Raw genomic sequence first — 25,970 nt, forward strand, 5'->3', positions numbered from 1 at the left:
TTATCTTCTAGTCCATATACTGTTTATTAGAAACAAATATATTATTTATTTAAATATAAACATATACAAATTAGGAGTATTGTCATAATTTACATAATTTGACAAAATCATTTTGGTACAGAGCACTTTTTTGTTGAAGAGGAGTAGCAAAACAAATGGACCTCTTTCATTCTGCCTTCATTCTCTCTTTCTCTCCCTCCCTCTTCTCCACCTCCACCGGACTCTCAGTGCAGCACGGCAGCCAGTAGGGCAGTAACCAGAGAGATGGAGGACACCTGGGATGGTGCACTGTTCCTATCATCATCAGTAGTAGTGACGAGGATCCTCTTGGTATTGGTGTGTTGAGGTCTACTTTCACAGTGCCTGAGGTCCCGTCCCACACAGCCAGCGTAGGCCATGGCGTGGGCCAGGTAACTCTGCTCCTGGACCCCGTGGAAGAGGTGTGCCATGGGGCCGCGGGCCAGCACTGCCACATCTTCCCCACCATGGGTCTCAGTGTCCAGGGGCACCGCAGACAGCTGCACGTAGTCCTTCGACTCTGACCAAGGTGAATAAATATGTGAATACGGACTAGAGAGATAAACATTCTGCAGGAGGGATATTTATCAAGAAGGCCACAGGTGAAGGGAGGAGAGTACAGAGAGGAAAGCTACAGGTGAAGGGAGGAGAGTACAGAGAGGAAAGCTACAGGTGAAGGGAGGAGAGTACAGAGAGGAAAGCTACAGGTGAAGGGAGGAGAGTACAGAGAGGAACGCTACAGGTGAAGGGAGGAGAGTACAGAGAGGAAAGCTACAGGTGAAGGGAGGAGAGTACAGAGAGGAAAGCTACAGGTGAAGGGAGGAGAGTACAGAGAGGAAAGCTACAGGTGAAGGGAGGAGAGTACAGAGAGGAAAGCTACAGGTGAAGGGAGGAGAGTACAGAGAGGAAAGCTACAGGTGAAGGGAGGAGAGTACAGAGAGGAACGCTACAGGTGAAGGGAGGAGAGTACAGAGAGGAAAGCTACAGGTGAAGGGAGGAGAGTACAGAGAGGAAAGCTACAGGTGAAGGGAGGAGAGTACAGAGAGGAAAGCTACAGGTGAAGGGAGGAGAGTACAGAGAGGAACGCTTTACAAGAACAGAACATAGTTTTGGTTTCTTACGTGTATCCACATTACGGATGTCAGGGCGCTTGTTGTCTATGACTTTGTATCCAGGGCCGTTTCCGTACATCAGAGTTGTGTAAGGCAGCATATCCTTCCCATACAGAGGAGATTTCCCTGTGAGAGAGACACACAGCCGGATGAATCACAATGTAAAGGTCTTACAGACAGACAGACAGACAGACAGACAGACAGACAGACAGACAGACAGACAGACAGACAGACAGACAGACAGACAGACAGACAGACACACACAGTAAGAGAGGAGGAGCGTGTCCCAGGGGAGCTAGGGGTCGAGCAGGTTGTCTCCAGACAGATGAGATATTAGACTTTCCAGCCCCTACTGATGAACTGCTCAGTGTTTCACTACTGCATTAATCACCAAGACCTGGGAGGCTGGACCAGTGGGGGGCCACAGGGAGAGAGAGAGAGAGAGAGAGAGAGAGAGAGAGTGATGGATGGATGGAGGGAGGGAGAGAGGGCTGAACAATGGGGAGCCACAGAGAGAGAGGGAGAGGCAGAGGGAGGGAGGGAGGAGAGGAGAGGGAGGAGGCCTGAACGCTGGAGAGTCTCATAGAAGGAGCGATAGAGGGAGAGAGGCAGAAAGGGGAGGGAAAGAGAGGCAGAGAAGGGAGGGAGAGGCAGAGAAGGGAGGGAGAGAGAGGCAGAGAGGAGAGGGAGAGAGAGGCAGAGAGGAGAGGGAGAGAGAGGCAGAGAGGGGAGGGAGAGAAAGGCAGAGAGGGGAGGGAGAGAGAGGTAGAGAGGGGAGGTAGAGAGAGGCAGAGAGGGGAGGTAGAGAGAGGCAGAGAGGGGAGGTAGAGAGAGGCAGAGAGGGGAGGGAGAGAGAGGTAGAGAGGGGAGGTAGAGAGAGGCAGAGAGGGGAGGGAGAGAGAGGCAGAGAGGGGAGGTTAGGGAGTGATCTAAGCTGTTTGTTTTCCTCTGTAATTGCAGGGGAGAGGAAATGTCTAAGTGCCAGTAGCGTCTCCCAGACGGAGGCTGAGGCCGTCTAGTGGAGCACACCACCACCTCCTCTGATGTCATCACAGCTGTGAGGAGTGACACCTTGGGGAAGGGGGGTGCAGAGCAGGAAGGTGGGGGGAGAGGAGGCAGAATGAGGACGTCCTGTCCACAGAGGGGTGTGTGTGTAAAGGGGGGAGAGATTCTTACTGCTTCACTACATAAGAGCATTACTAAACCAATGCAACATGACTATTGGTTTCATCAATTTAGCATGACCTGACCCAAACTTCTAATCATGGAACCAGCAAAAAAAGTTGACCAAACATTCCTTTAACTATATAAACACTGTAGTGAAAAATCCCTATAATCACAATGATTACTAAAGTAACCAACTCTAACTCTATGGGGAAAACATAAACCATAATCCATACAGAAAGTTGTTTCTGTGAGGTCGTTGCTTACCCAGAATGCTTTGCCCTCTAAAGGGGTATCCATTGAAGGTGAAGGCGTGGGAGTGGTCAGCTGTCACCAGGGTGAGAGTCTCCTCCTCATTGGTCAGCTCCAGGCCCTTGGCGACAGCATTGTCAAAGGCAACCGTTTCGTGCAACGCCATGGAGGCTCTGCTGGCATGGTGGCCCTGGTCGATACGTCCACCTGACACACATACAGAGAAAGACAAGGATGAAGTTACCCATAAACACTGATCTAAGCGCAGTATTTTGGTGTCATCTTTAATGATTTAAGGTTAAGATCGGGGGAAGGTAAACTGAACCTAGGTCTGTGTATAAAAGGGACAAGGAACCACTGGCTCCTGGTATTCAAATAAAAAGAACACTAATAACATTGGAGGAATGTTGAAATAAAGTTGAAATGACACTACTACAAGTGTTACTTAGCCAAGTAAAACCAACCTAGCTGCTGTTCTCTTATCAGTGCAGTCAGAAAGTGGAGAGGAGTGGGGCTAATATGTTGGGTTCCCAGGGAGCAGGAGGAGAGGGTACGGTGCACCATATGCCCAGCTCTATTTAAAGCCTGCTGCGATGTGTTATTTAAAACCCATTGTTGAAGATGCAAGACGCTCAACAGCACAATCAGGTCCAAGGGTGGTGCCTCAGATTGAAGGTAGGATGGATGAGGGCCTGGGCCCAAGAGCCACCGCTGTGGAACAGTCGTGTCCCGTATTAGGCCCCGCACCTCTCTGAGGGGTTGGGTTAAATGCGAAAGACACATTTCAGTTGAAGGCATTTAGTTGTACAACTGACGAGGTATCCCCCCCTTTCCAACATAATGTTCCCCCTCCTCACACTGCTGAAAACACATGCAGGTACTACATGCGGATCCTACTGCAGTCTGCAGATACATGTAGTGTACTGCAGTCCCTAATCATCTTGCTGAGAGGCACGCATCAGAACAGCAACTAACCAACCTCTGTATTGCCTCAGGATCCAGAAATACGGGTACACACTTTGAAACCAATGCATGTTGGTGTTCAGTTATATAAGCAAGTGGTGTGATTATTCGATCAATAGATTGATTGTATTTTAACAACAACCGTGCACCTATGTTAAGGAGGAACTTGTTGAGATTGGGTTGATGGATGGATTCATTGACTGACAGCTTGGTTAACCCTTTGCTCACCTTCTACCAGGAGGAAAAATCCCTTGGGGTTTTTGCTGAGGATGCGGATGGCCTTTTCTGTGGTCTCAGCGATGGAAGGGTCCATGGTGGGGTCTCTCTCCACGTCGAAGCGCAGATCTCCAGGCTCAAACAGGGCTACAGAGAACAGGGTTGATCAGGTAAGAAAAGAAGGTTGTAGAACAGGAAGAGTGTACTCAATGCGCTTCAGCCCGTGTAAATGTGTGATAAAATGGGTCAGTATCAGCTTAGTCAATATTCACAATACATATATGTAGCCTAAGTGATGTAGGAACAGGTAAGGCAGGATGAGGAACTCTATTCCAAAGTGTAAGAAAGTGAAAGAACCAAGGACACCCCAGTGTCTATTGATATACAGTAAGAATCAGCAGTAATGTTTGCTGTGACCTTCAAATACTCAGCTTTCCAGAATACACAGAAGAATTGACAGAATACTACAATCATTTACCCATAAGGTAGTCAGTGGTGTCAGGGTCCACAGCGTCAAAGTCAGTCCTGTTCCACACGTAACGAGCCACCTGTCACACAGACAGACAGACAGACAGACAGACAGACAGACAGACAGACAGACAGACAGACAGACAGACAGACAGACAGACAGACAGACAGACAGACAGACAGACAGACAGACAGACAGACAGACAGACAGACAGACAGACAGACAGACAGACAGACAGACAGACAGACAGACAGACAGACAGACAGACAGACAGACAGACAGACAGACAGACAGACAGAAAGAAAGAAAGAAAGAAAGAAAGAAAGAAAGAAAGAAAGAAAGAAAGAAAGAAAGAAAGAAAGAAAGAAAGAAAGAAAGAAAGAAAGAAAGAAAGAAAGAAGGAGAGGGGCAGTCTGAATTCACGTCTTTGGGCAATTTTGTTTCTGAATGTAACCAATGTTGTGTGTCAATTTGTTGTTCCATAGTTTTTTTTCTCTATCTACCTTTCCGACTTTCATCTTCTGCCAGTCAGAGATGAGATGGCGTCCGTCCTGTCTCTTGCCACTGGAGGCCAGGTCTCGGGGATACTCTGGGTCCCAGGTGCCCTTAGGGGTCATGTACTTCCTCCCCCCGCCGATGATCACCTGGAGACGGACACATCATTCATGTTCATGGTCAGGGTTGGTATTGAATAACAATAACAACTGAGGCAATCAGCTTGCCCTCAACCAGATTCACCACAGACTTGACCTTCAGATTTCAGACCTAATGACATTCTCTTTAGTCATAGTCTCAGGCTCACCTTCATCAATGACTACTGAATAACAATAAATATCTGGGTCAATAGAGAAACAGAGTTCATGAATAACAATAACTCTCTGGGTCAATAGAGAAACTGAGAGGTCATGAATAACAATAACTCTCTGGGTCAATAGAGAAACTGAGAGGTCATGAATAACAATAACTCTCTGGGTCAATAGAGAAACTGAGAGGTCATGAATAACAATAACTCTCTGGGTCAATAGAGGCGCTGAGAGGTCATGAATAACAATAACTCTCTGGGTCAATAGAGAAACTGAGTTCATGAATAACAATAACTCTCTGGGTCAATAGAGAAACTGAGTTCATGAATAACAATAACTCTCTGGGTCAATAGAGAAACAGAGTTCATGAATAACAATAACTATCTGGGTCAATAGAGAAACTGAGAGGTCATGAATAACAACAACTCTCTGGGTCAATAGAGGAGCTGAGAGGTCATGAATAACAATAACTCTCTGAGTCAATAGAGAAACAGAGGCCATGAATAACAATAACTCTCTGGGTCAATAGAGGAGCTGAGAGGTCATGAATAACAATAACTCTCTGGGTCAATAGAGAAACAGAGTTCATGAATAACAATAACTCTCTGGGTCAATAGAGAAACTGAGAGGTCATGAATAACAATAACTCTCTGGGTCAACAGAGAAACTGAGAGGTCATGAATAACAATAACTCTCTGGGTCAATAGAGAAACTGAGAGGACATGAATAACAATAACTCTCTGGGTCAATAGAGGAGCTGAGAGGTCATGAATAACAATAACTCTCTGGGTCAATAGAGGAGCTGAGAGGTCATGAATAACAATAACTCTCTGGGTCAATAGAGGAACTGAGAGGTCATGAATAACAATAACTCTCTGGGTCAATAGAGAAACAGAGTTCATGAATAACAATAACTCTCTGGGTCAATAGAGAAACTGAGAGGACATGAATAACAATAACTCTCTGGGTCAATAGAGAAACTGAGAGTTCATGAATAACAATAACTCTCTGGGTCAATAGAGGAGCTGAGAGGTCATGAATAACAATAACTCTCTGGGTCAATAGAGAAACAGAGTTCATGAATAACAATAACTCTCTGGGTCAATAGAGAAACAGAGTTCATGAATAACAATAACTCTCTGGGTCAATAGAGAAACAGAGTTCATGAATAACAATAACTCTCTGGGTCAATAGAGAAGCTGAGAGGTCATGAATAACAATAACTCTCTGGGTCAATAGAGAAACAGAGGTCATGAATAACAATAACTCTCTGGGTCAATAGAGAAACTGAGTTCATGAATAACAATAACTCTCTGGGTCAATAGAGAAACTGAGAGGTCATGAATAACAATAACTCTCTGGGTCAATAGAGAAACAGAGGCCATGAATAACAATAACTCTCTGGGTCAATAGAGAAACTGAGAGGACATGAATAACAATAACTCTCTGGGTCAATAGAGGAGCTGAGAGGTCATGAATAACAATAACTCTCTGAGTCAATAGAGGAACAGAGGTCATGAATAACAATAACTCTCTGGGTCAATAGAGAAACTGAGAGGACATGAATAACAATAACTCTCTGAGTCAATAGAGGAGCTGAGAGGTCATGAATAACAATAACTCTCTGGGTCAATAGAGAAACAGAGGTCATGAATAACAATAACTCTCTGGGTCAATAGAGGAACTGAGAGGTCATGAATAACAATAACTCTCTGGGTCAATAGAGAAACAGAGGTCATGAATAACAATAACTCTCTGGGTCAATAGAGAAACAGAGACCATGAATAACAATAACTCTCTGGGTCAACAGAGGGGTTTTGACTGCTCACATCAATGTCAGTGTTGTTTAGGAGCTGAGAGGCAATGTCTGTGCATCCTTCTTTCTTGGCAGAGGCGGGCATGTCTGCATCGCTGTACCACTTCCTGCTGGCACTGTGGGCATAGGTTGTGGCAGGAGTTGCATGCTGGACCCGCGTTGTCGTGACGATGCCAACGGATTTACCTAGGAGGGAATGAGGGAGGGAAGGAGGAAGAGTGTGAGGTGAGGGAGAGTGAGAGGTAAGGAAAAAAGGAGGGTGGGAGAGGAGGAAGTCAGAAAGGAAGGAGGGAGGGAGAGGGTCAGGGGAAGGTTTTCCGTCAAACCTTGTCCACTATCAAAATAATCCCCCTTGGTTTGAATACTTACTGTATATATAATGTGTGATATAGCCATGTGGCTGTGTTTTTGTGTCAGATATCGCATTATACGGCATTGAAATTTGAATATTTACAAGTAATTCAAAGCAAGTAATTCATCAGTTTTACTGCTGCTGGAAGCGCTTTCTATATTGTTCTCTCTATCAAACACACGGTTGCTTTTAATCTCTCTCTCTGAAGGGATATCAGCCTCCTGTGTAAGGGTCAGGGCTGTGGAGCTGGGAGTTATGAAATATTTATTGTTGGTGATAAGGGAACATGATAACAGTCAAGGTAACATTCTCCTGCCTCCATCAGCAGCTCAGTATTACACCAGGCCACAACACTTGATCACCAAAGAAACCAGACTCCAGCCAACAGCTACTGGTGGTCCTTATGGACTCAACTGAACATCTAGCCAACTGTTATCTCTCTTGTGTTTATTAGTGTTTTGTATCGGTATCTAACACCCACCTGATTATATAACGTGTCCAGGAAAAACTCTGGACCCTAGTTATCGTCTGTAAGGTTTTCCTGGTAAGTCAACTGCATCAGGACAAACTCTGCACCCTAGTTATTGGTAGTAAGGTTTTCCTGGTAAGTCAACTGGATCAGGACAAACTCGGGGCCCTAGTGATGTGGGAAGTTGGACAGAGATATGGTTCCTACCAGCATCTTTGGCCCACTTGAGAATAGAGGTGACCTCGTTGCCCTTCTGGGTCTTGCAGATTCCATTGCGTGCGGCAGCGTTCACCCCAACCGTGTTCAGGTTGGTCTTAACACCACACAGGTAGGCTGTGGCTGTGGATGAACTGTCAGGGATCTGGAAGTCAACACTGTACGTCTGCACACAGACAGACAGTACATGCAGACATTAAGGGATAGAAAAGAATACACATGAATAAACTACACACCTGCATCAGGACATCAAACATCAATGCATAAGTACACATTACACATATGTACGCATGAGCTTGCACCTCATACATACATCATTATACACATCAATACACAACAGACAATCTCTTCCTCTGAAAGAGGTAGCCATGGTTGCAGCTGCACATCAAACAAAGTGTAATCTCTGTGGGTATCTCTATGCATGTTAATGTATGTATTTGAAGCTTTGTTTGTTTGTTTATGTACCTTGAGGAGGCCTGCATGGGGGAAAGTATCCATGGTCATCACTGTCTCCTCTCCAGACTGGTTGTGCATCTGGCCCTTGAGGATTCGAGCTGCTGTGATGGTGGTAATGCCCATACCTTGGGGGGAATGGCACAGAGAAATAGGTCACACTGGGGTTGAACTGGACTGTAACTGGTGAATTAGAATAGTTTCACTCATTGTATTTGTTATGTAAGATTTGGATACGTTTAATACACCACTGTGAGGTTTGGACGGTGATTGGTCACTCACCGTCACCCAGGAAGAGCATGATGTTTTTGGCCACATTGGTGTTCAACTTCATGTTCAGCGCCGCCTGCAAAGCCTTGGCACCCTGGGCTCTCCAGAACTCTGGGTTCTCCTCCTCAACTGGGCCAGAGACACATACTTCTCATCAACATACATATCTAAAACACACTTATCTGAACTCCTCTAGCTCTCAAAACTTACACAGAGCAAACATTTCAGGAATATAAAAATGTTTTAACTTCTGTAATATTTGATATAATCTACTTTGAGAGAGTGTATGTGTGAGAGAGAGAGATCAGAGGGGATAGAGATGAACACTCTATGGACTGGTCTTTGGTCAGGCTCCATGAGACATGTAGTGACGACTATCATACTTCACTTGCCTGGTCTTTTATGTCCTTCAGCTAAAGATACTGTAGATAGGAGGCTACCGTAACATACTGTAGATAGGAGGCTACCATAACATACTGTAGATAGGCGGCTACTGTAACATACTGTAGATAGGAGGGTACCGTAACATACTGTAGATAGAAGGCTACAGTAACATACTGTAGATAGGAGGCTACCGTAACATACTGTAGATAGGAGGCTACAGTAACATACTGTAGATAGGAGGCTACAGTAGCATACTGTAGATAGGAGGCTACAGTAACATACTGTAGATAGGAGGCTACAGTAACATACTGTAGATAGGAGGCTACAGTAACATACTGTAGATAGGAGGCTACAGTAACATACTGTAGATAGGAGGCTACAGTAACATACTGTAGATAGGAGGCTACCATAACATACTGTAGATAGGAGGCTACAGTAACATACTGTAGATAGGAGGTTACCGCAACATACTGTAGATAGGAGGCTACCGCAACATACTGTAGATAGGAGGCAACAGTAACATACTGTAGATAGGAGGCAACAGTAACATACTGTATGAGAGAGAGAGATCAGAGGGGATAGAGATGAACACTCTATGGACTGGTCTTTGGTCAGGCTCCATGAGACATGTAGTGACGACTATCATACTTCACTTGCCTGGTCTTTTATCTCCTTCAGCTAAAGATACTGTAGATAGGAGGCTACAGAATCATACTGTAGATAGGAGGCTACCGTAACATACTGTAGATAGGAGGCTACTGTAACATACTGTAGATAGGAGGCAACAGTAACATACTGTAGATAGGAGGCTAGAGTAACATACTGTAGACAGGAGGCTACAGTAACATACTGTAGACAGGAGGCAACAGTAACATACTGTAGATAGGAGGCTACTGTAACATACTGTAAATAGGCTAGAGTAACATATTGTAGACAGGAAGCTACAGTAACATACTGTAGATAGGAGGCTACAGTAACATACTGTAGATAGGAGGCTACAGTAACATACTGTAGATAGGAGGCTACAGTAACATACTGTAGATAGGAGGCTACAGTAACATATTGTAGACAGGCGGCTACAGTGACATACTGTATATAGGAGGCTACAGTAACATACTGTAGATAGGAGTCTACAGTAACATATTGTAGACAGGAGGCTACAGTAACATACTGTATATAGGAGGCTACAGTAACATACTGTAGATAGGAGGCTACAGTAACATACTGTAGATAGGAGGCTACCGTAACATACTGTAGATAGGAGGCTACCGTAACATACTGTAGATAGGAGGCTACCGTAACATACTGTAGATAGGAGGGTACCGTAACATACTGTAGATAGGAGGCTACCGTAACATACTGTAGATAGGAGGCTACCGTAACATACTGTAGATAGGAGGCTACCGTAACATACTGTAGATAGAAGGCTAGAGTAATATACTGTAGATAGGAGGCTACCGTAACATACTGTAGATAGGAGGCTACCGTAACATACTGTAGATAGGAGGCTACTGTAACATACTGTAGATAGGAGGCAACAGTAACATACTGTAGATAGGAGGCTAGAGTAACATACTGTAGACAGGAGGCTACAGTAACATACTGTAGACAGGAAGCTACAGTAACATACTGTAGATAGGAGGCAACAGTAACATACTGTAGATAGGAGGCTATAGTAACATACTGTAGATAGGAGGCTACAGTAACATACTGTAGATAGGAGGCTACAGTAACATACTGTAGATAGGAGGCTACAGTAACATACTGTAGATAGGAGGCTACAGTAACATATTGTAGACAGGAGGCTACAGTGACATACTGTAGATAGGAGGGTACCGTAACATACTGTAGATAGGAGGCTACTGTAACATACTGTAGATAGGAGGCAACAGTAACATACTGTGGATAGGAGGCTAGAGTTACATACTGTAGACAGGAGGCTACAGTAACATACTGTAGACAGGAAGCTACAGTAACATACTGTAGATAGGAGGCAACAGTAACATACTGTAGATAGGAGGCTATAGTAACATACTGTAGATAGGAGGCTACAGTAACATACTGTAGATAGGAGGCTACAGTAACATACTGTAGATAGGAGGCTACAGTAACATACTGTAGATAGGAGGCTACAGTAACATATTGTAGACAGGAGGCTACAGTGACATACTGTATATAGGAGGCTACAGTAACATACTGTAGATAGGAGGCTACAGTAACATACTGTAGACAGGAGGCTACAGTAACATATTGTAGACAGGAGGCTACAGTAACATATTGTAGACAGGAGGCTACAGTAACATACTGTATATAGGAGGCTACAGTAACATACTGTAGATAGGAGGCTACAGTAACATACTGTAGATAGGAGTTGTGGTGGCTAATTTCTGCATTACCAAATGAGGAGAGTTACAAACTTCACCCACCAGTCAGAGTTATACTTAAACCTACATCTTTAACGATAAGAGCTTTGCAATAACACTTGACTTTCAATGATGCACCATTGAAAGTGACAACACAAAAGTACAAAGATCTTTTATAGCCAAGATACGCCCTTCTCAACGTACATGACGAACAACAGATACATAGAATGGTCACAAGGTTAAGTTTTGTATGAAAGATATCTATAAAACATAGCAGACAGCCACTGCTGTATCAACAGTTTTCATTGTATAGACCAGTGTCTGGTCCTCCTACTCCAAACTGGAACCGTCTCTCCCTGGTACGGTATAGAACAGAACCATTAGCTCATGTTCTCTGGAATGCTCTTCAGGCTTTATTACCCAAAGACATCGTAAATCTCCTCTGTCAGTGCTATCTCAGAGGCTCATCCTCAGTAAAACACACACAATAGTTAACAGAATACTCTATTCTGTCGAATAAAACCACCATTATAATACAATACAAGCATTATAAGATAATCTTGCAATTTTCCACGACATCTCCCCCATTTTGAGAATCTTCTCAACTTAAAAGAAAATTACAAGATTTAAGAACATTCTTTCACTTAGAAAATACATATATTCTACATAAACCAAAAATCACATAACAATAACTCATTGCATGGGGTTCCTTCACATGACCAGCTTCCACAACACTAACTCAGCCTCATTCAAACCCCCAACACATTTTCTAAGCACTCTTGCAATTTGTCTGGGAAGGTCATGATACACAGTCACCTGCACGAACCAACGAAGAAAAACTAAAAATGCATATACAGTTTATGAGATTCAAAGCTATATTTTCCATAAACAGTGAAAAGCACATAATTAATGCATAATGCAGTGCATGCAACAATGGAGTTTAATAAAATAAGGTTTCGTTATCTATCACACTCCAATGGATCAGCATAGTATGTTGGAAATGACTATTTCCATCCCATAAACTAAAATTAGCATATCGTGTTGGACAAATCCAGGTAGTGACTCCTAGTTAAAATAAAATGTATCCCCTTGGTGCCTAATGAACATCACCCAAGACAAACATCATGATTCCACTATTTATAAGGCACTGCCTATTGATCCAATAGATTAGGATCAGTTTCACTCTCCAGATCAGAGTTCACCCATGGCATTCACCATGGCATGCTTATAATAGCGTCAACATCTTTAGTTCATAACAATCAAAACAATCAATCCCTAATACATTAATTGCTTCACTCATATAGATATTAACATACTCAACTCAAATCAATCCTTCAGTTTTAAAATCATTCAATTTCCAAATAAAATCATAATTAGAACCCAGTTAATTATCCAACCAAAATTTTAAAATGACATTGCTCAGTGATTCAAATTGGTCCTATCACTCAAAGTAAAAACTCAATTTAAACACACATCAACATTGGCAGAATGTACATATTAACATCCAGTATAATTATCCCATAATTCTACTATTAACTTTTTTATCACGATTATAATACAGATCAGTATCTCAATGCATTCTTAATCCAAATTACTATAATTTTACGTGGTGTAGACCTCTACAATCAACCTGATACCCCAAAAGTCTAAACCGTTTTGGGCACAGTTGACCAACCCCCTCCTCCAGGCACTGATTCTTCTGGCGTCCTCTTCGTTCTTCTTCAGATAGCTTTACAGTTCAAAGTGGACGGCCCATGATAATGTCCCAATTTCAATGTCTCACCTTTACCACCCATTATGTCTTGTCCATTCGTCAACCAGTATAACAGCAACATAAGAGTTTAGAACAGATCTCTCCCCATGCTCACTCCTCTCACACTCCTGAGAAAAACATGAGAGAAAAGCAGTTGATAGCTTAGATCGGATACTGTACACCGATTTCTGGCTCGGCTCCTTTCTCTCGGTAGAAGTGGTGCGGACATTCAACGCCTTTGTCACTCTTCTTCAGCCAGTTAGAGGGGGTTTGAGGTAAACACACTGTTCGGTCCAATTATCTCTTCCATGCATTAAGATACCGTCTGATGTCACTTTTCATGATAAACTCGAAAGAACAGATCAGAACAGTTTAGTTCAGTTCATTAACTACATGATAAATTATTACTTTTACCAATTATTCTTAATACAAATGTCTAAACATTATTCAAAGAGAATAACAACACATTCTATTGAAACTATTCTTTCAAATTGGCTTATACTTCCCATCACACTGTCAACTCCATCGCAGAGCCACAAAATCAGGAAGTTAGACCTATAACCCATCAGGAATAGAACAGAACAAACACAACAATACACTCCTTCACATATCACTCAAGGTGTGTAAACTTCAATCCAAAACGTCAAAGGACTGAATCCCCCCCAATTTTGAACACATACCTCTCCATGAGAGTAATGTATAAAAAAAACACTACTACTGGTCAAAAGATAAAACAAAATTTCAAATAACATAATCAAATTAAAATCACTACTCTGAAAAACTCCACAAAGAAAAATTATGGAATCCCATTTAGTCATAGGAAAATAGACTTAGCAGCCTACCCTTAGTTAAAGGCAATGCCCTCTATCGCAAATGTAGGAAATTTCTCAGCGTAAGGAATCAGTGAAATTCAATCAAGGCATTTAATAAAATGTAGTTTGAGACGTGTTCTCCCATGTCTCCTTTAACATACATACTTTAGGTAACTTCCATCCGTCCCGGAAGAAAGAATCCTACTCAAACACATCAGATAACACAATGTTTAATTAAGTAAAATCAACACCTAAAATAAACAATAAACAGTAAACAAACCCATAACCCCTTTCCAGCAATCTAATCATTTCAACCTGTTGCATAAAGGTAGTAAAAACAAACCTGTCGTTTAACAAATCTAAAATCTTTAAAAGTTGGTGCTGTCTCAGCGTAAAGAGTCAAAGTGAACTTTTTTCCACTCATATCTACAATGTTTTCATTCCCCAAAGGTCAATACTGTTCAGCTCGTACATTAATGATCTTCCTTCTGTCTGTACAGGGTCTGAAGTTCCAATGTATGCAGATGATACAGTGATAAATGCATGCAAATAACAAACAACAAGCTACACAAGAACTCACTACTGTAATGGTTCAGATGACAAAGTTGCTCAGGGACTGTTTGCATTTCAATAAAAAAAGACAGTCAGCATGTTCCTCACAAAGAAAACAACTGATGCCCCTGAGACAGATGTCTATGTGTCTGGGGAGAAGCTCCAGGTGGTATCTGATTTTAAGTACCATGGCATCATACTTGATTCCAACCTCTCTTTTAAAAAGCAAATGAAAAAGATAACTCAAATAACCAAATTCAACCTAGCTAATTTCCAAAACTTATGAAATTGTTTGACTACAGAGGTAACAAAACTATACTTCAAATCTATGATACTCCCCCACTTAACATACTACTTTACTAGTTTGGCCCAAGCTTGCTGTACAACATTAAAACCCATTCAGTCTGTCTGCAAACAGGCTCTCAAAGTGCTTGATAGGAAGCCCAATAGCTATAGAAAGTTATAAACTCCTGCCCTCCACTCAGTACTTTTGTTAAACAGAAAACCCAAACCTTATGGCAGCAGATCCACAAGGTCCGCCATGAGAGATGACTGTATAGTTCCCTTAAGGAAAAGCACCTTTAGTCAATCTGTTTTCAGTGTGAGAGCTTCCAATGTCTGGAATACCCTGCCATTAGACACACACACAACTGTGATTCATTTGCACTGTCCCTGTAAAAATAAAAATAAAGTCAAACTGCAATCCACTTTAATGACCTGACATTGTTCCACGTAATGGAAACAGATTATAATGTTAGAATACATTAACTTCCTGCTCAAATTCACTGGTGTTACCTAAACAATAAACCAAGCAACAATCATCAGAATACATTATCACAAAATGTTTCCTTATTCACACCTGAATCCCTTACAGCCAAATATAGCCCAGCGCGCACAACCAACTCTCCTATCCTTACCATTAGTCAAAAATATAACCCCTACTCAAGCAACGTTCTGCCTTACCTCTATCGTAAGATTAAAACCAAACTTTACAACTTTCTCTTCTCTTTCGGCTTAACACTTATGAAATGTCCAAGACTTTAAAAATAACATGTAAAGCGCCAAATTTATAAAATACATCAGTCAATCCATAAGAATAAAAAACACATTTCGGTGGGCACAACTCTATCACAATTACCTTATTTATTTATTTCACCTTTATTTAACCAGGTAGGCAAGTTGAGAACAAGTTCTCATTTACAACTGCGACCTGGCCAAGATAAAGCAAAGCAGTTCGACACATACAACAACACAGAGTTACACATGGAGTAAAACAAACATACAGTCAATAATACAGTAGAAAAATAAGTCCATATACAATGTGAGCAAATGAGGTGAGATAAGGGAGGTAAAGGAAATAAATAGTCCATGGTGGCGAAGTAAATACAATATAGCAATTAAACAACTGGAATGGTAGATTTGACTGTAGATGAGTGGGCAAAGTAGAAATACTGGGGTGCAAAGGAGCAAAATAAATAAATAAATAAAGTAAGGGAAGAGGTAGTTGTTTGGGCTATTTATAGATGGGCTATGTACAGATGCAGTGATCTGTGAGCTGCTCTGACAGCTGGTGCTTAAAGCTAGTGAGGGAGATAAGTGTTTCCAGTTTCAGAGATTTTTGTAGTTCGTTCCAGTCATTGGCAGCAGAGAACTGGAAGGAGAGGTGTCCAAAGGAGGAATTGGCTTTGGGGGTGACAAGTGAGATATACCTGCTGGAACACGTGCTATGGGTGGGTGCAGCTATGGTGACCAGCGAGCAGAGATAAGGCAGGAGTTTACCTAACAGGGTCTTGTAGATGACCTGGAGCCAGTGGGTTTGGCGACGAGTATGAAGTGAGGGCCAGCCAACGAGAGCGTACAGGTCACAGTGGTGGGTAGTATATGGGGCTTTGGTGACAAAACGGATGGCACTGTGATAGACTACATCCAATTTGTTGAGTAGGGTGTTGGAGGCTATTTTGTAAATGACATCGCCAAAGTCGAGGATCGGTAAGATGGTCAGTTTTACGAGGGTATGTTTGGCAGCATGAGTGAAGGATGCTTTGTTGCAAAATAGGAAGCCAATTCTAGGTTTAACTATGGATTGGAGATGTTTTATGTGAGTCTGGAAGGAGAGTTTACAGTCTAACCAGACACCTAGGTATTTGTAGTTGTCCACATATTCTAAGTCAGAACCGTCCAGAGTAGTGATGCTGGATGGGCGGGCAGGTGCAGGCAGCGATCGGTTGAAGAGCATGCATTCAGTTTTACTTGTATTTAAGAGCAGTTGGAGGCCACGGAAGGAGAGTTGTATGGCATTGAAGCTCGTCTGGAGGGTTGTTAACACAGTGTCCAAAGCAGGGCCAGAAGTATACAGAATGGTGTCATCTGCGTAGAGGTGGATCAGACTCACCAGCAGCAAGAGCGACATCATTGATATATACAGAGAAGAGAGTCGGCCCAAGAATTGAACCCTGTGGCACCCCCATAGAGACTGCCAGAGGCCCGGACAACAGGCCCTCAGATTTGACACACTGAACTCTATCAGAGAAGTAGTTGGTGAACCAGTCGAGGCAATCATTTGAGAAACCAAGGCTGTTGAGTCTGCCGATGAGGATGTGCTGATTGACAGAGTCGAAAGCCTTGGCCAGGTCAATGAATACGGCTACACAGTACTGTTTCTTATCGATGGCAGTTAAGATATCGTTTAGGACCTTGAGCGTGGCTGAGGTGCACCCATGACCAGCTCGGAAACCAGATTGCATAGCGGAGAAGGTATGGTGGGATTCGAAATGGTCGGTGATCTGTTTGTTAACTTGGCTTTCGAAGACCTTAGAAAGGCAGGGTAGGATAGATATAGGTCTGAAGCAGTTTGGGTCAAGAGTGTCCCCCCTTTCAAGAGGGGGATGACCGCAGCTGCTTTCCAATCTTTGGGAATCTCAGACGACACAAAAGAGAGGTTGAACAGGCTAGTAATAGGGGTTGCAACAATTTCGGCAGATAATTTTAGAAAGGGTCCAGATTGTCTAGCCCCGCTGATTTGTGGGGGTCCAGATTTTGCAGCTCTTTCAGAACATCAGCTGACTGGATTAGGGAGAAGGAGAAATGGGGAAGGCTTGGGCGAGTTGCTGTGGGGGGTGCAGTGCTGTTGACCGGGGTAGGGGTGGCCAGGTGGAAAGCATGGCCAGCCGTAGTAAAATGCTTATTGAAATTCTCAATTATAGTGGATTTATCGGTGGTGACAGAGTTTCCTATCCTCAGTGCAGTGGGCAGCTGGGAGGAGGTGCTCTTATTCTCCATGGACTATACAATGTCCCAGAACTTTTTTGAGTTTGTGTTGCAGGAAGCAAATTTCTGCTTGAAAAAGCTAGCCTTGGCTTTTCTAACTGCCTGTGGTATATTGGTTTCTAACTTCCCTAAAAAGTTGTATTTCACGGGGGCTGTTCGATGCTAATGCAGAACACCACAGGATGTTTTTGTGTTGGTTAAGGGCAGTCAGGTCTGGAGAGAACCAAGGGCTATATCTGTTCCTGGTTAAAAAATTATTGAATGGGGCATGCTTATTTAAGATTGTGAGGAAGGCATTTAAAAAAAATAACCAGGCATCCTCTACTGACGGGATGAGGTCGATATCCTTCCAGGATACCCGGGCCAGGTCGATTAGAAAGGCCTGCTCACTGAAGTGTTTCAGGGAGTGTTTGATAGTGATGAGTGGAGGTCGTTTGACAGCTGACCCATTACGGATGCAGGCAATGAGGCAGTGATCGCTGAGATCTTGGTTGAAAACAGCAGAGGTTTATTTAGAGGGCAAGTTAGTTAGGGTGATATCTATGAGGGTGCCCGTGTTTACGGCATTGGGGTTGTACCTGGTAGGTTCATTGATAATTTGTGTGAGATTGAGGGCATCAAGCTTAGATTGTCGGATGGCCGGGGTGTTAAGTAGGTGACACAGTTTAGGTCACCTAGCAGCACGAGCTCTGAAGATATATGGGGGGCAATCAGTTCACATATGGTATCCAGAGCACAGCTGGGGTCAGAGGGTGGTCTGTAGCAGGCGGCAATGGTGAGAGACTTGTTTTTGGAGAGGTGGATTTTTAAAAGTAGAAGTTCAAATTGTTTGGGTGCAGACCTGGATAGAACTCTGCAGGCTCTCTCTGCAGTATATTGCAACACTGCCCCCTTTGGCCATTGTATCTTGTCTGAAAATGTTGTAGTTAGGGATGGAGATTTCAGAGTTATTGGTGGTTTTCCTAAGCCAGGATTCAGACACGGCTAAGATTTCCGGGTTGGCAGAGTGTGCTAAAGCAGTGAATAAAAAAAACTTAGGGAGGAGGCTTCTAATGTTAACATGCATGAAACCAAGGCTATTACGATTACAGAAATCATCAAAAGAGAGCGCCTGGGGAATATGAGTGGAGCTAGTGTGGTGGCTAATTTCTGCATTACCAAATGAGAAGAGTTACAAACACACCAGTCTGAGTTAAACTACATCTTTAATACTTAAGATACTTTTGCAAAAGTACTTGACCCCCAATAATGCACTCTCTCGAATGAACCATCGAATGAGGTAGTTACACAATGGCTACAGAGATCTTGACAAACCACAGATACTTAGTAACAGTTCACAAAGGTTAAGTTTTGTATGACAGATATCCATAAAACACAGCAGACAGTAACTGCTATGTAAACCTGGTTCATTGAATAGCCCAGTATCTGGTCTCCTTAGAACCGTCCCTCCCTGGTACGGTATAGAACAAAAACACAATTTCATCCAATGGCATATATCAATTGTCAACTCTAGATACTCCCATCTCAAGCAAACCCCCTCTTGACCCTACTCCTGGACAGGCTGACTGGGGAGTGAGCCTCTAGGCCATATATTATCACAGGATAAGTGCGAGATCTAAGAGAGGACATACAAGGGTCCATTTACTGCCATAATCCTCCCCACAATAAAGAAAAGGAGGGAGTGACTTGCTCACAGACATTGTGAAGACAAGTCATTGGTTCCCCATTAATCACGCCATCCCTTCACATGGTTTAAGAATAAGTAAAGACACATTCCCATGACGACAAATCTGACCTCTCCCCTCTCTGGGCCCAAAGTGTCTGAGCCCCAGCTAAGGTAGACGTGCAACTGAAAAGACACCAGAGTCCAATGGACACTTTCTAATGACAAGTACCTCAAATAAGCATATTATACTAATAAAACATCTTAATTATCTATGTTACTCAACTAATTCTGATTCGTCCACGACACTAGGCACTGCAGGGCCTGGATTCACCTCTACATCGCCAGAGGAACAGAGGAGGAGTAGGATAAGTGAAAGGAGCAGGTTTCTGGGGGCGATAAAATAGATTCAAATCAAATGAAATGTATTTATATAGCCCTTCTTACATCAGCTGATATCTCAAAGTGCTGTACAGAAACCCAGCCTAAAACCCCAAACAGCAAGCAATGCAGGTGTAGAAGCACGGTGGCTAGGAAAAACTCCCTAGAAAGGCCAAAACCTAGGAAGAAACCTAGAGAGGAACCAGGCTATGAGGGGTGGCCAGTCCTCTTCTGGCTGTGCCGGGTGGAGATTATAACAGCACATGGCCTAGATGTTCAAATGTTCATAAATGACCAGCATGGTCAAATAATAATAATCATAGTAGTTGTCGAGGGTGCAACAAGTCAAGTCAACAAGTCAAGGTATAGTGTACAGACAAAGGTATGGTAGGATGTGAATACAGTGGAGGTAAACCTAGGCATTGAGTGATGATGAGAGAGATATTGTCTCTAGAAACATCATTGAAACCAGGTGATGTCATCGCATGTGTGGGTGGTGGAACTGAAGGGTTGGATAAGGTATAATGAGCAGGGCTAGAGGCTCTACAGTGAACTAAGCCAATAAACACTAACCAGAACAGAAATGGACACGGCATATTGACATTAAGGAGAGGCATGCTTAGCCGAGTGATCATAAGGGTCCAGTGAGTAGTGAGGTTGGTTGGGGTCACGGCGATTCAGACAGCTAGCCGAGCCATGGGTAGCAAGCTAGCAGAAGATGGAGGTCTGTTTTTAGCCACCCCGTGCGTTTCCGTCGGTAGATTAGTGGGTTCCGTGTGGTAGAGGGGACCAATCCAATTGTCGAAATAGTTCTAGTTATAGTGGCCCAAGAAGATTGTTTGATAGACCTGTTCAGATAGCAGCCGATATGCTCAAGACAGCTAACGATTAGCGGGCCGCAGTTAGCAGATGGGCGTTCAGGTTACGTTGCGATGGAGGGGCCAGTTGAATAACTCCCTCGGGCAGATAACATTGGTAGTCCAGTCGTGAAGGCCTGGTGGGGCTCAGCATCGGCAGTAAAACGGGTCCGGATAGGTGATTGTAGCCCAGGAGTGGCTGATGGAACTCTTCAGCTGGCTTGCTCCGATAATTGGTGTTTGCTCCGGAATCGACGTTAGCCAATAGTTACTCGGATAGCAGCTAGTTAGCTGCAAGATCCAGGTGTAAATGTCCAGAGCTTGCGGTAGAAATTCGGGGATATGGAGAGAAAATAGGTCCGGTATGCTCTGGTCTGAGTCGCGTTGTACAAAACTGGCGATAGCTTTACGAGGTGAATAATACTTTTGAAAAAAAAACTCTCCACTATTTATGTTGAATGAATTAGTCTCTTTATTTAATACTAAACAAGCTATTAAAACGTTTAGTTTATATCTTAAACAAACACTAGCGACCATATCTTTCCAGGCAAAACATACTAATAGTTGAATTACAATCAGAAACCCAGATTTTAGTCAATTGGTGCATTGGCCGGGAAACGAACCCAGGCCTCTCGCATGGCAGGCGAGAATTCTACCACTGAACCACCAATGCTATTTAAATGACTAAGACTCCCACGCAAATACACCGACTTTACAATTGTCTGTAATGGTAAAATTAGGCACGTACTACCGAGACAATTCCCAGAAAATAGCCCTAATTTAAAGGTCGAAGCATTAATCCGGCGATGATTCTCACATGCCAAATGAATAGATTAGCAGTCAAAGAGTAAAATCGACATTCATTGACTAGGAAACAGATCTTGCGCCTTTCAATAAAAGTAGATTATGTTTTCTCATGCAACGTATTTCAATTACTTTACATTAATCACGCAATGATAATTAGTTTGATGGATACCCTAGGCTTTGTATGACATTATAAATTACGTCGAGATTCCATCTTAATTCGCTCTAACTTTATGAAAAAAGTTTATTCAATAAATCCAGCAACTCCACTCATACTGGGAAGAAAAAATAAAACATTTTCAGACCTTAAGGGAGGGCAGTTTGATTTCAAATGTTGTACCCAGACGGAGATAATCCAATAAGAATTTTCTAGTTTCATTGTTAAGGTAAATTAACGAAAAGTGGACACACTCCAATCAGTTTCTAGAACACAATTGCCCAGATTTTTTTAGACAGCTTAATAGTGCTTAAAACCTACTCTTTATCAAATTATCCATTAAAGATACCAACTCAAAACCTAAGTACGTCTACGAATGGGTGGTTTAAATTGTATCTAATTATATTCTCAGCATTACTTTATCAAATCTCTAGTAATCGATTATACACACATACAATTGATCATATTTTCATATATTCACAGACTCCATATAAAACGTTAGAAATTCTTAGGTACTCACACAGAACTTTAAGGATCACCCACAAAAGATTGGTCAGATGCTCACACAGAACTGGTCAGATGTCCACACAGAACATCAGAACATAAGTGAAAGGTTACCCACACAGAGTCAACCTACCCCGCTCACACAGAACGCTCCTACAAAGATTACCTAGTGGTCCCAAAACAAAATACTCACACAGAGTAACCCAGGGCATACCTGGCTAGCACATTTAAAATAATTGGAATTCACCACCTCTGATGGTCACACAGACACTTTCAGAACGAGGTCCTTCTTCCAATAGGGCTTCACCAAGTACCATGTTTCACACAGAACACAGTCACCCTGGCCCCTCACCCTCACAGACCGCACCAATCCCCACTGTGATCAATTCAGTGTCAGGGCGGCTCTAGGTCGCCCGCAACCGACCAGTGGCAGAGTATCTTTGAGTCCGTAAACTCTCAGATTACTCTCCTCTAACTCGGCCCAGCTTACGCCTCCAAGGTGCCCCCCTCACAAAGGAATACACACTCAGAGCTCACGTAACAGAGGCTTTTCTAAAAACTTGACTTCAAGTGTGTTTTGCTCACCTCTTTCTTTAAAAAAAACTAAGTTTGAGATGTGGTATCCACTCGGCTCACTGCCTCTCAGATCAAAGGTTGGTCCATCTGCTTCGTTCCCGAAGTGTGGTTTCCCGGAGATCCCAAGTTTGAGGGATCCCGCGTGCACGATTTGCCCAGATCGTCGGGAGTGGTAACCAAGTGAAGATTCACATCCCATCCTCGTCGCCAAATGTGGTGGCTAATTTCTGCATTACCAAATGAGGAGAGTTAAACTTCACACACCAGTCAGAGTTATACTTAAACTACATCTTTAATGATAAGAGCTTTGCAATAACACTTGACTTACGATGATGCGCCATTGAAAAGTGACAACACAAAAGTACAAAAATCTTTTATAGCCAAGATACACCCCTCTCAACGTACATGACGAACAACAGATACATAGAATGGTCACAAGGTTAAGATTTGTATGTAAGATATCTATTAAACATAGCAGACAGTAACTGCTGTATCAACAGTGTTCATTGTATAGACCAGTGTCTGGTCCTCCTACTCCAAACTGGAACCGTCTCTCCCTGGTACAATATAGAACGAACCATTAGCTCATGTTCTCTGGAATGCTCTTCAGGCTTTATTACCCAAAGACATCGTAAATCTCCTCTGTCAGTGCTATCTCAGAGGCTCATCCTCAGTAAAACACACACAATAGTTAACAGAATACTATATTCTGTCGAATAAAACAATCATTATAATACAATACAAGCGTTATAACATAATCTTGCAATTTTCCACGACAGAGTTTACTGTAACATACTGTAGATAGGAGGCTACAGTAACATACTGTAGATAGGAGACTACAGCAACATACTGTAGATAGGAGGCTACCGTAACATACTGTAGACAGGAGGCTACAGTAACATACTGTAGATAGGAGGCTACCGCAACATACTGTAGATAGAAGGCTACCGTAACATACTGTAGATAGAAGGCTACCGTAGCATACTGTAGATAGGAGGCTACAGTAATATACTATAGATAGGAGACTACTGTAACATACTGTAGATAGAAGGCTACCGTGACATACTGTAGATAGAAGGCTACCGTAGCATACTGTAGATAGGAGGCTACAGTAATATACTATAGATAGGAGACTACTGTAACATATTGTAGATAGAAGGCTACCGTAACATACTGTAGATAGGAGGCTACAGTAATATACTATGGATAGAAGGCTACCGTAATATACTATCGATAGGAGGTTACAGACAGGGCTTCAATTACATATTGTCATGGGTTTCAATTAGGACTGCAGATAGTAGTTGTTTCGTACTTTGATGTTTTGGCAGATTAGGAGAACTTGTTTAACGAGGTGAGAGAGAAGAGAGACAGAGGGAATTAAGAGTTCAGAAGTTTAAGACAAGTGAGAGGAGATCAAGCAGAGGGAAGAGTAGGAGAAGTGAGATGAGGTGAGAGAGAGAGTATGATGATGGAGTGAGAGGAGATTAGGACCCTAGAAACCAATGAAAAGAGTGAATATAATTACAAACAAAACTCAGAAGAAAGTAATAGTGATTGTCTAGAAGTAAGTCGATGAGAATAGCAGGAGATGAGCTAAGTCAGGTCAGGTGACCATCCAGAGTAAATGTGTGTCTGGCAGGTCTTTTACCTTTGACGGTGGTTGAACCCAAAACCCCCAGCAGACACAGGGCCACGATGGACCATTTCTGAGTTTCCATGATGATGTCTAAAGAGGACAGTTATTCTCTCTGATCATCCCTCAGTGCAACAGAAGAATATATTCTAGCCCTCCCCGGCCATAAATAATTTGTAATGGGATGTCATAAAACTGACTGATAGTGACCATAGGCCACACACCATTTAGTATCTTTGTGATCTCCCCACTGATTCTGGCCAAACCGTGGTTGGCACCTTCAGCAAACAAGAAGATATCAAATGTGGTGACTGACAACCAACACCAATGTGGTGACCGACAACCATACCAACACCGGTGTGCTCTCACAAGCAGACACATGAAGTGCAAGTAATTAAGAAAGCAATGACACACACACGCCACGTTTTTCTCTGTGATTTCATGGCCTTTACACTAGAAAGACTGAACTCAAGTACCTTTGACATCAGGTATTCAAACAGCTGTAGAGAGTCTAACAGATTAAAACACCTACTCAGACATTATTAGAGCCAACAGCTCTGAATCATTGCTTTTGTTTATGACTTTATTGATTAACAGACTAGCAGTTGATTGAAGGCACAGGGAGTGTGTGGGGACAGAGCTTCCACTAAACACACTGTAAACACTGACCTCGGATCTGCTAATGCAATCGGGAACACACACACACACACACACACACACACACACACACACACACACACACACACACACACACACACACACACAAAATGAGTAGATCATTAATAACACAGTAGACAGGGGGATAAAGGATGACCTACGTTATAGAGTCCAATGGGACTGGACTGCATGGATGAACGGCTCTTGTCTGGGGGACAGCTGCCAAACACACACACCAGTTAATCACGTATGCATATAAATACGGCAACTTATTTATGAACAGATTTTTACATATACTCCCATCACACATTCTCACCACACAGACTTTCAACATAACACGTCTTAACACTCAAATCACACACACACATTCATGAACCTACACGCAGAGACAAGCAGCCCCAAACACTGTACTGTGAGTAGTGATAACAGCTGTGGTGAGGGTGAAGCCAGGGTGTGTTGGCGCTGTGTTATTGCGGGGGGATATACAGAAAGTGGCATGTGGGCCCAGGCAGGAGGCATGTGCCATCACGTGGGCAATGTAAGTTAGGTGTTATCTTTAGTGCCTGTGAGGAGGTGTGCCCACGGCCATTAGCATACACTGCCACTGATTGACTGATTCAATCGTTGGTTGACTGACTGATTGAGTGACTTAATCATTGGTTGGTTGATTGAGTGAGTGATTGACTAGCTGATTGGCTGGTTGACTGACTAGCTGGTTGACTGACTGACTGACTGACTGAGTGAGTGAGTAGCTGGTTGACTGATTGAGTGACTGACTAGCTGGTTGGTTGACTGACTGACTAGCTGGTTGACTGACTGACTGACTGACTGAGTGAGTGAGTGAGTGAGTGAGTGAGTGAGTAGCTGGTTGACTGATTGACTGACTGACTGACTAGCTGGTTGGTTGACTGACTGACTAGCTGGTTGACAGGCTGCTTACACTTCACCAGTAGGAACAATCCCTTGGGTTTTTTGTTGAGGATGCTGCCACCACCATCCCAGGAATAGACGGCTCCATGCTGGAGTCCCTGTAC

At 43.0% G+C, this 25,970-nt stretch overlaps 1 protein-coding gene and 1 non-coding gene across 3 annotated transcripts; both read right to left on the minus strand.

The window, feature by feature from the left end:
• Positions 1–24,460, minus strand: alp3 (alkaline phosphatase 3). 2 transcript variants are annotated; one of them, XM_045703919.1, is made up of 11 exons: positions 24,295–24,460; positions 8,586–8,702; positions 8,316–8,431; positions 7,842–8,016; positions 6,827–6,999; positions 4,698–4,838; positions 4,204–4,273; positions 3,738–3,872; positions 2,562–2,753; positions 1,140–1,256; positions 1–538 (listed from the first exon to the last, which is right to left on the minus strand). In XM_045703919.1, exons 1-11 carry the CDS (start codon positions 24,362–24,364, stop codon positions 225–227), a joined length of 1,620 nt encoding a protein of 539 aa, XP_045559875.1. In that variant the 5' UTR covers positions 24,365–24,460; the 3' UTR covers positions 1–224. The 2 variants fall into 2 exon arrangements, with proteins under 2 accessions (XP_045559875.1, XP_045559874.1); XM_045703918.1 differs by lacking the exon at positions 24,295–24,460 and adding an exon at positions 22,656–22,860.
• On the minus strand, positions 21,208–21,278 carry trnag-gcc (transfer RNA glycine (anticodon GCC)). Its single transcript has one exon. It is a non-coding gene; the product is annotated as a tRNA-Gly (tRNA).
• Positions 24,461–25,970: the final 1,510 nt, after the last annotated feature.

The sequence above is a fragment of the Salmo salar genome, chromosome ssa20 (genome assembly GCF_905237065.1).
Source record: "Salmo salar chromosome ssa20, Ssal_v3.1, whole genome shotgun sequence".
NCBI lineage: Eukaryota > Metazoa > Chordata > Actinopteri > Salmoniformes > Salmonidae > Salmo > Salmo salar.

What these genes read in the sequence shown, in the direction of transcription:
- alp3 (XM_045703918.1), bottom strand. Translation starts at nt 22,845, where the DNA reads ATGGGATGTGAATCTTCACTTGGTTACCACTCCCGACGATCTGGGCAA. An exon ending in AGTTTTTTTTAAAGAAAGAG is followed by an intron (nt 8,703 to 22,655) that starts GTGAGCAAAACA and finishes TCTCTGGCCCAG; the next exon opens with TTGAGGAGGAGAACCCAGAG. An exon ending in CATCCGTAATGTGGATACAC is followed by an intron (nt 539 to 1,139) that starts GTAAGAAACCAA and finishes CACCTTGGTCAG; the next exon opens with AGTCGAAGGACTACGTGCAG.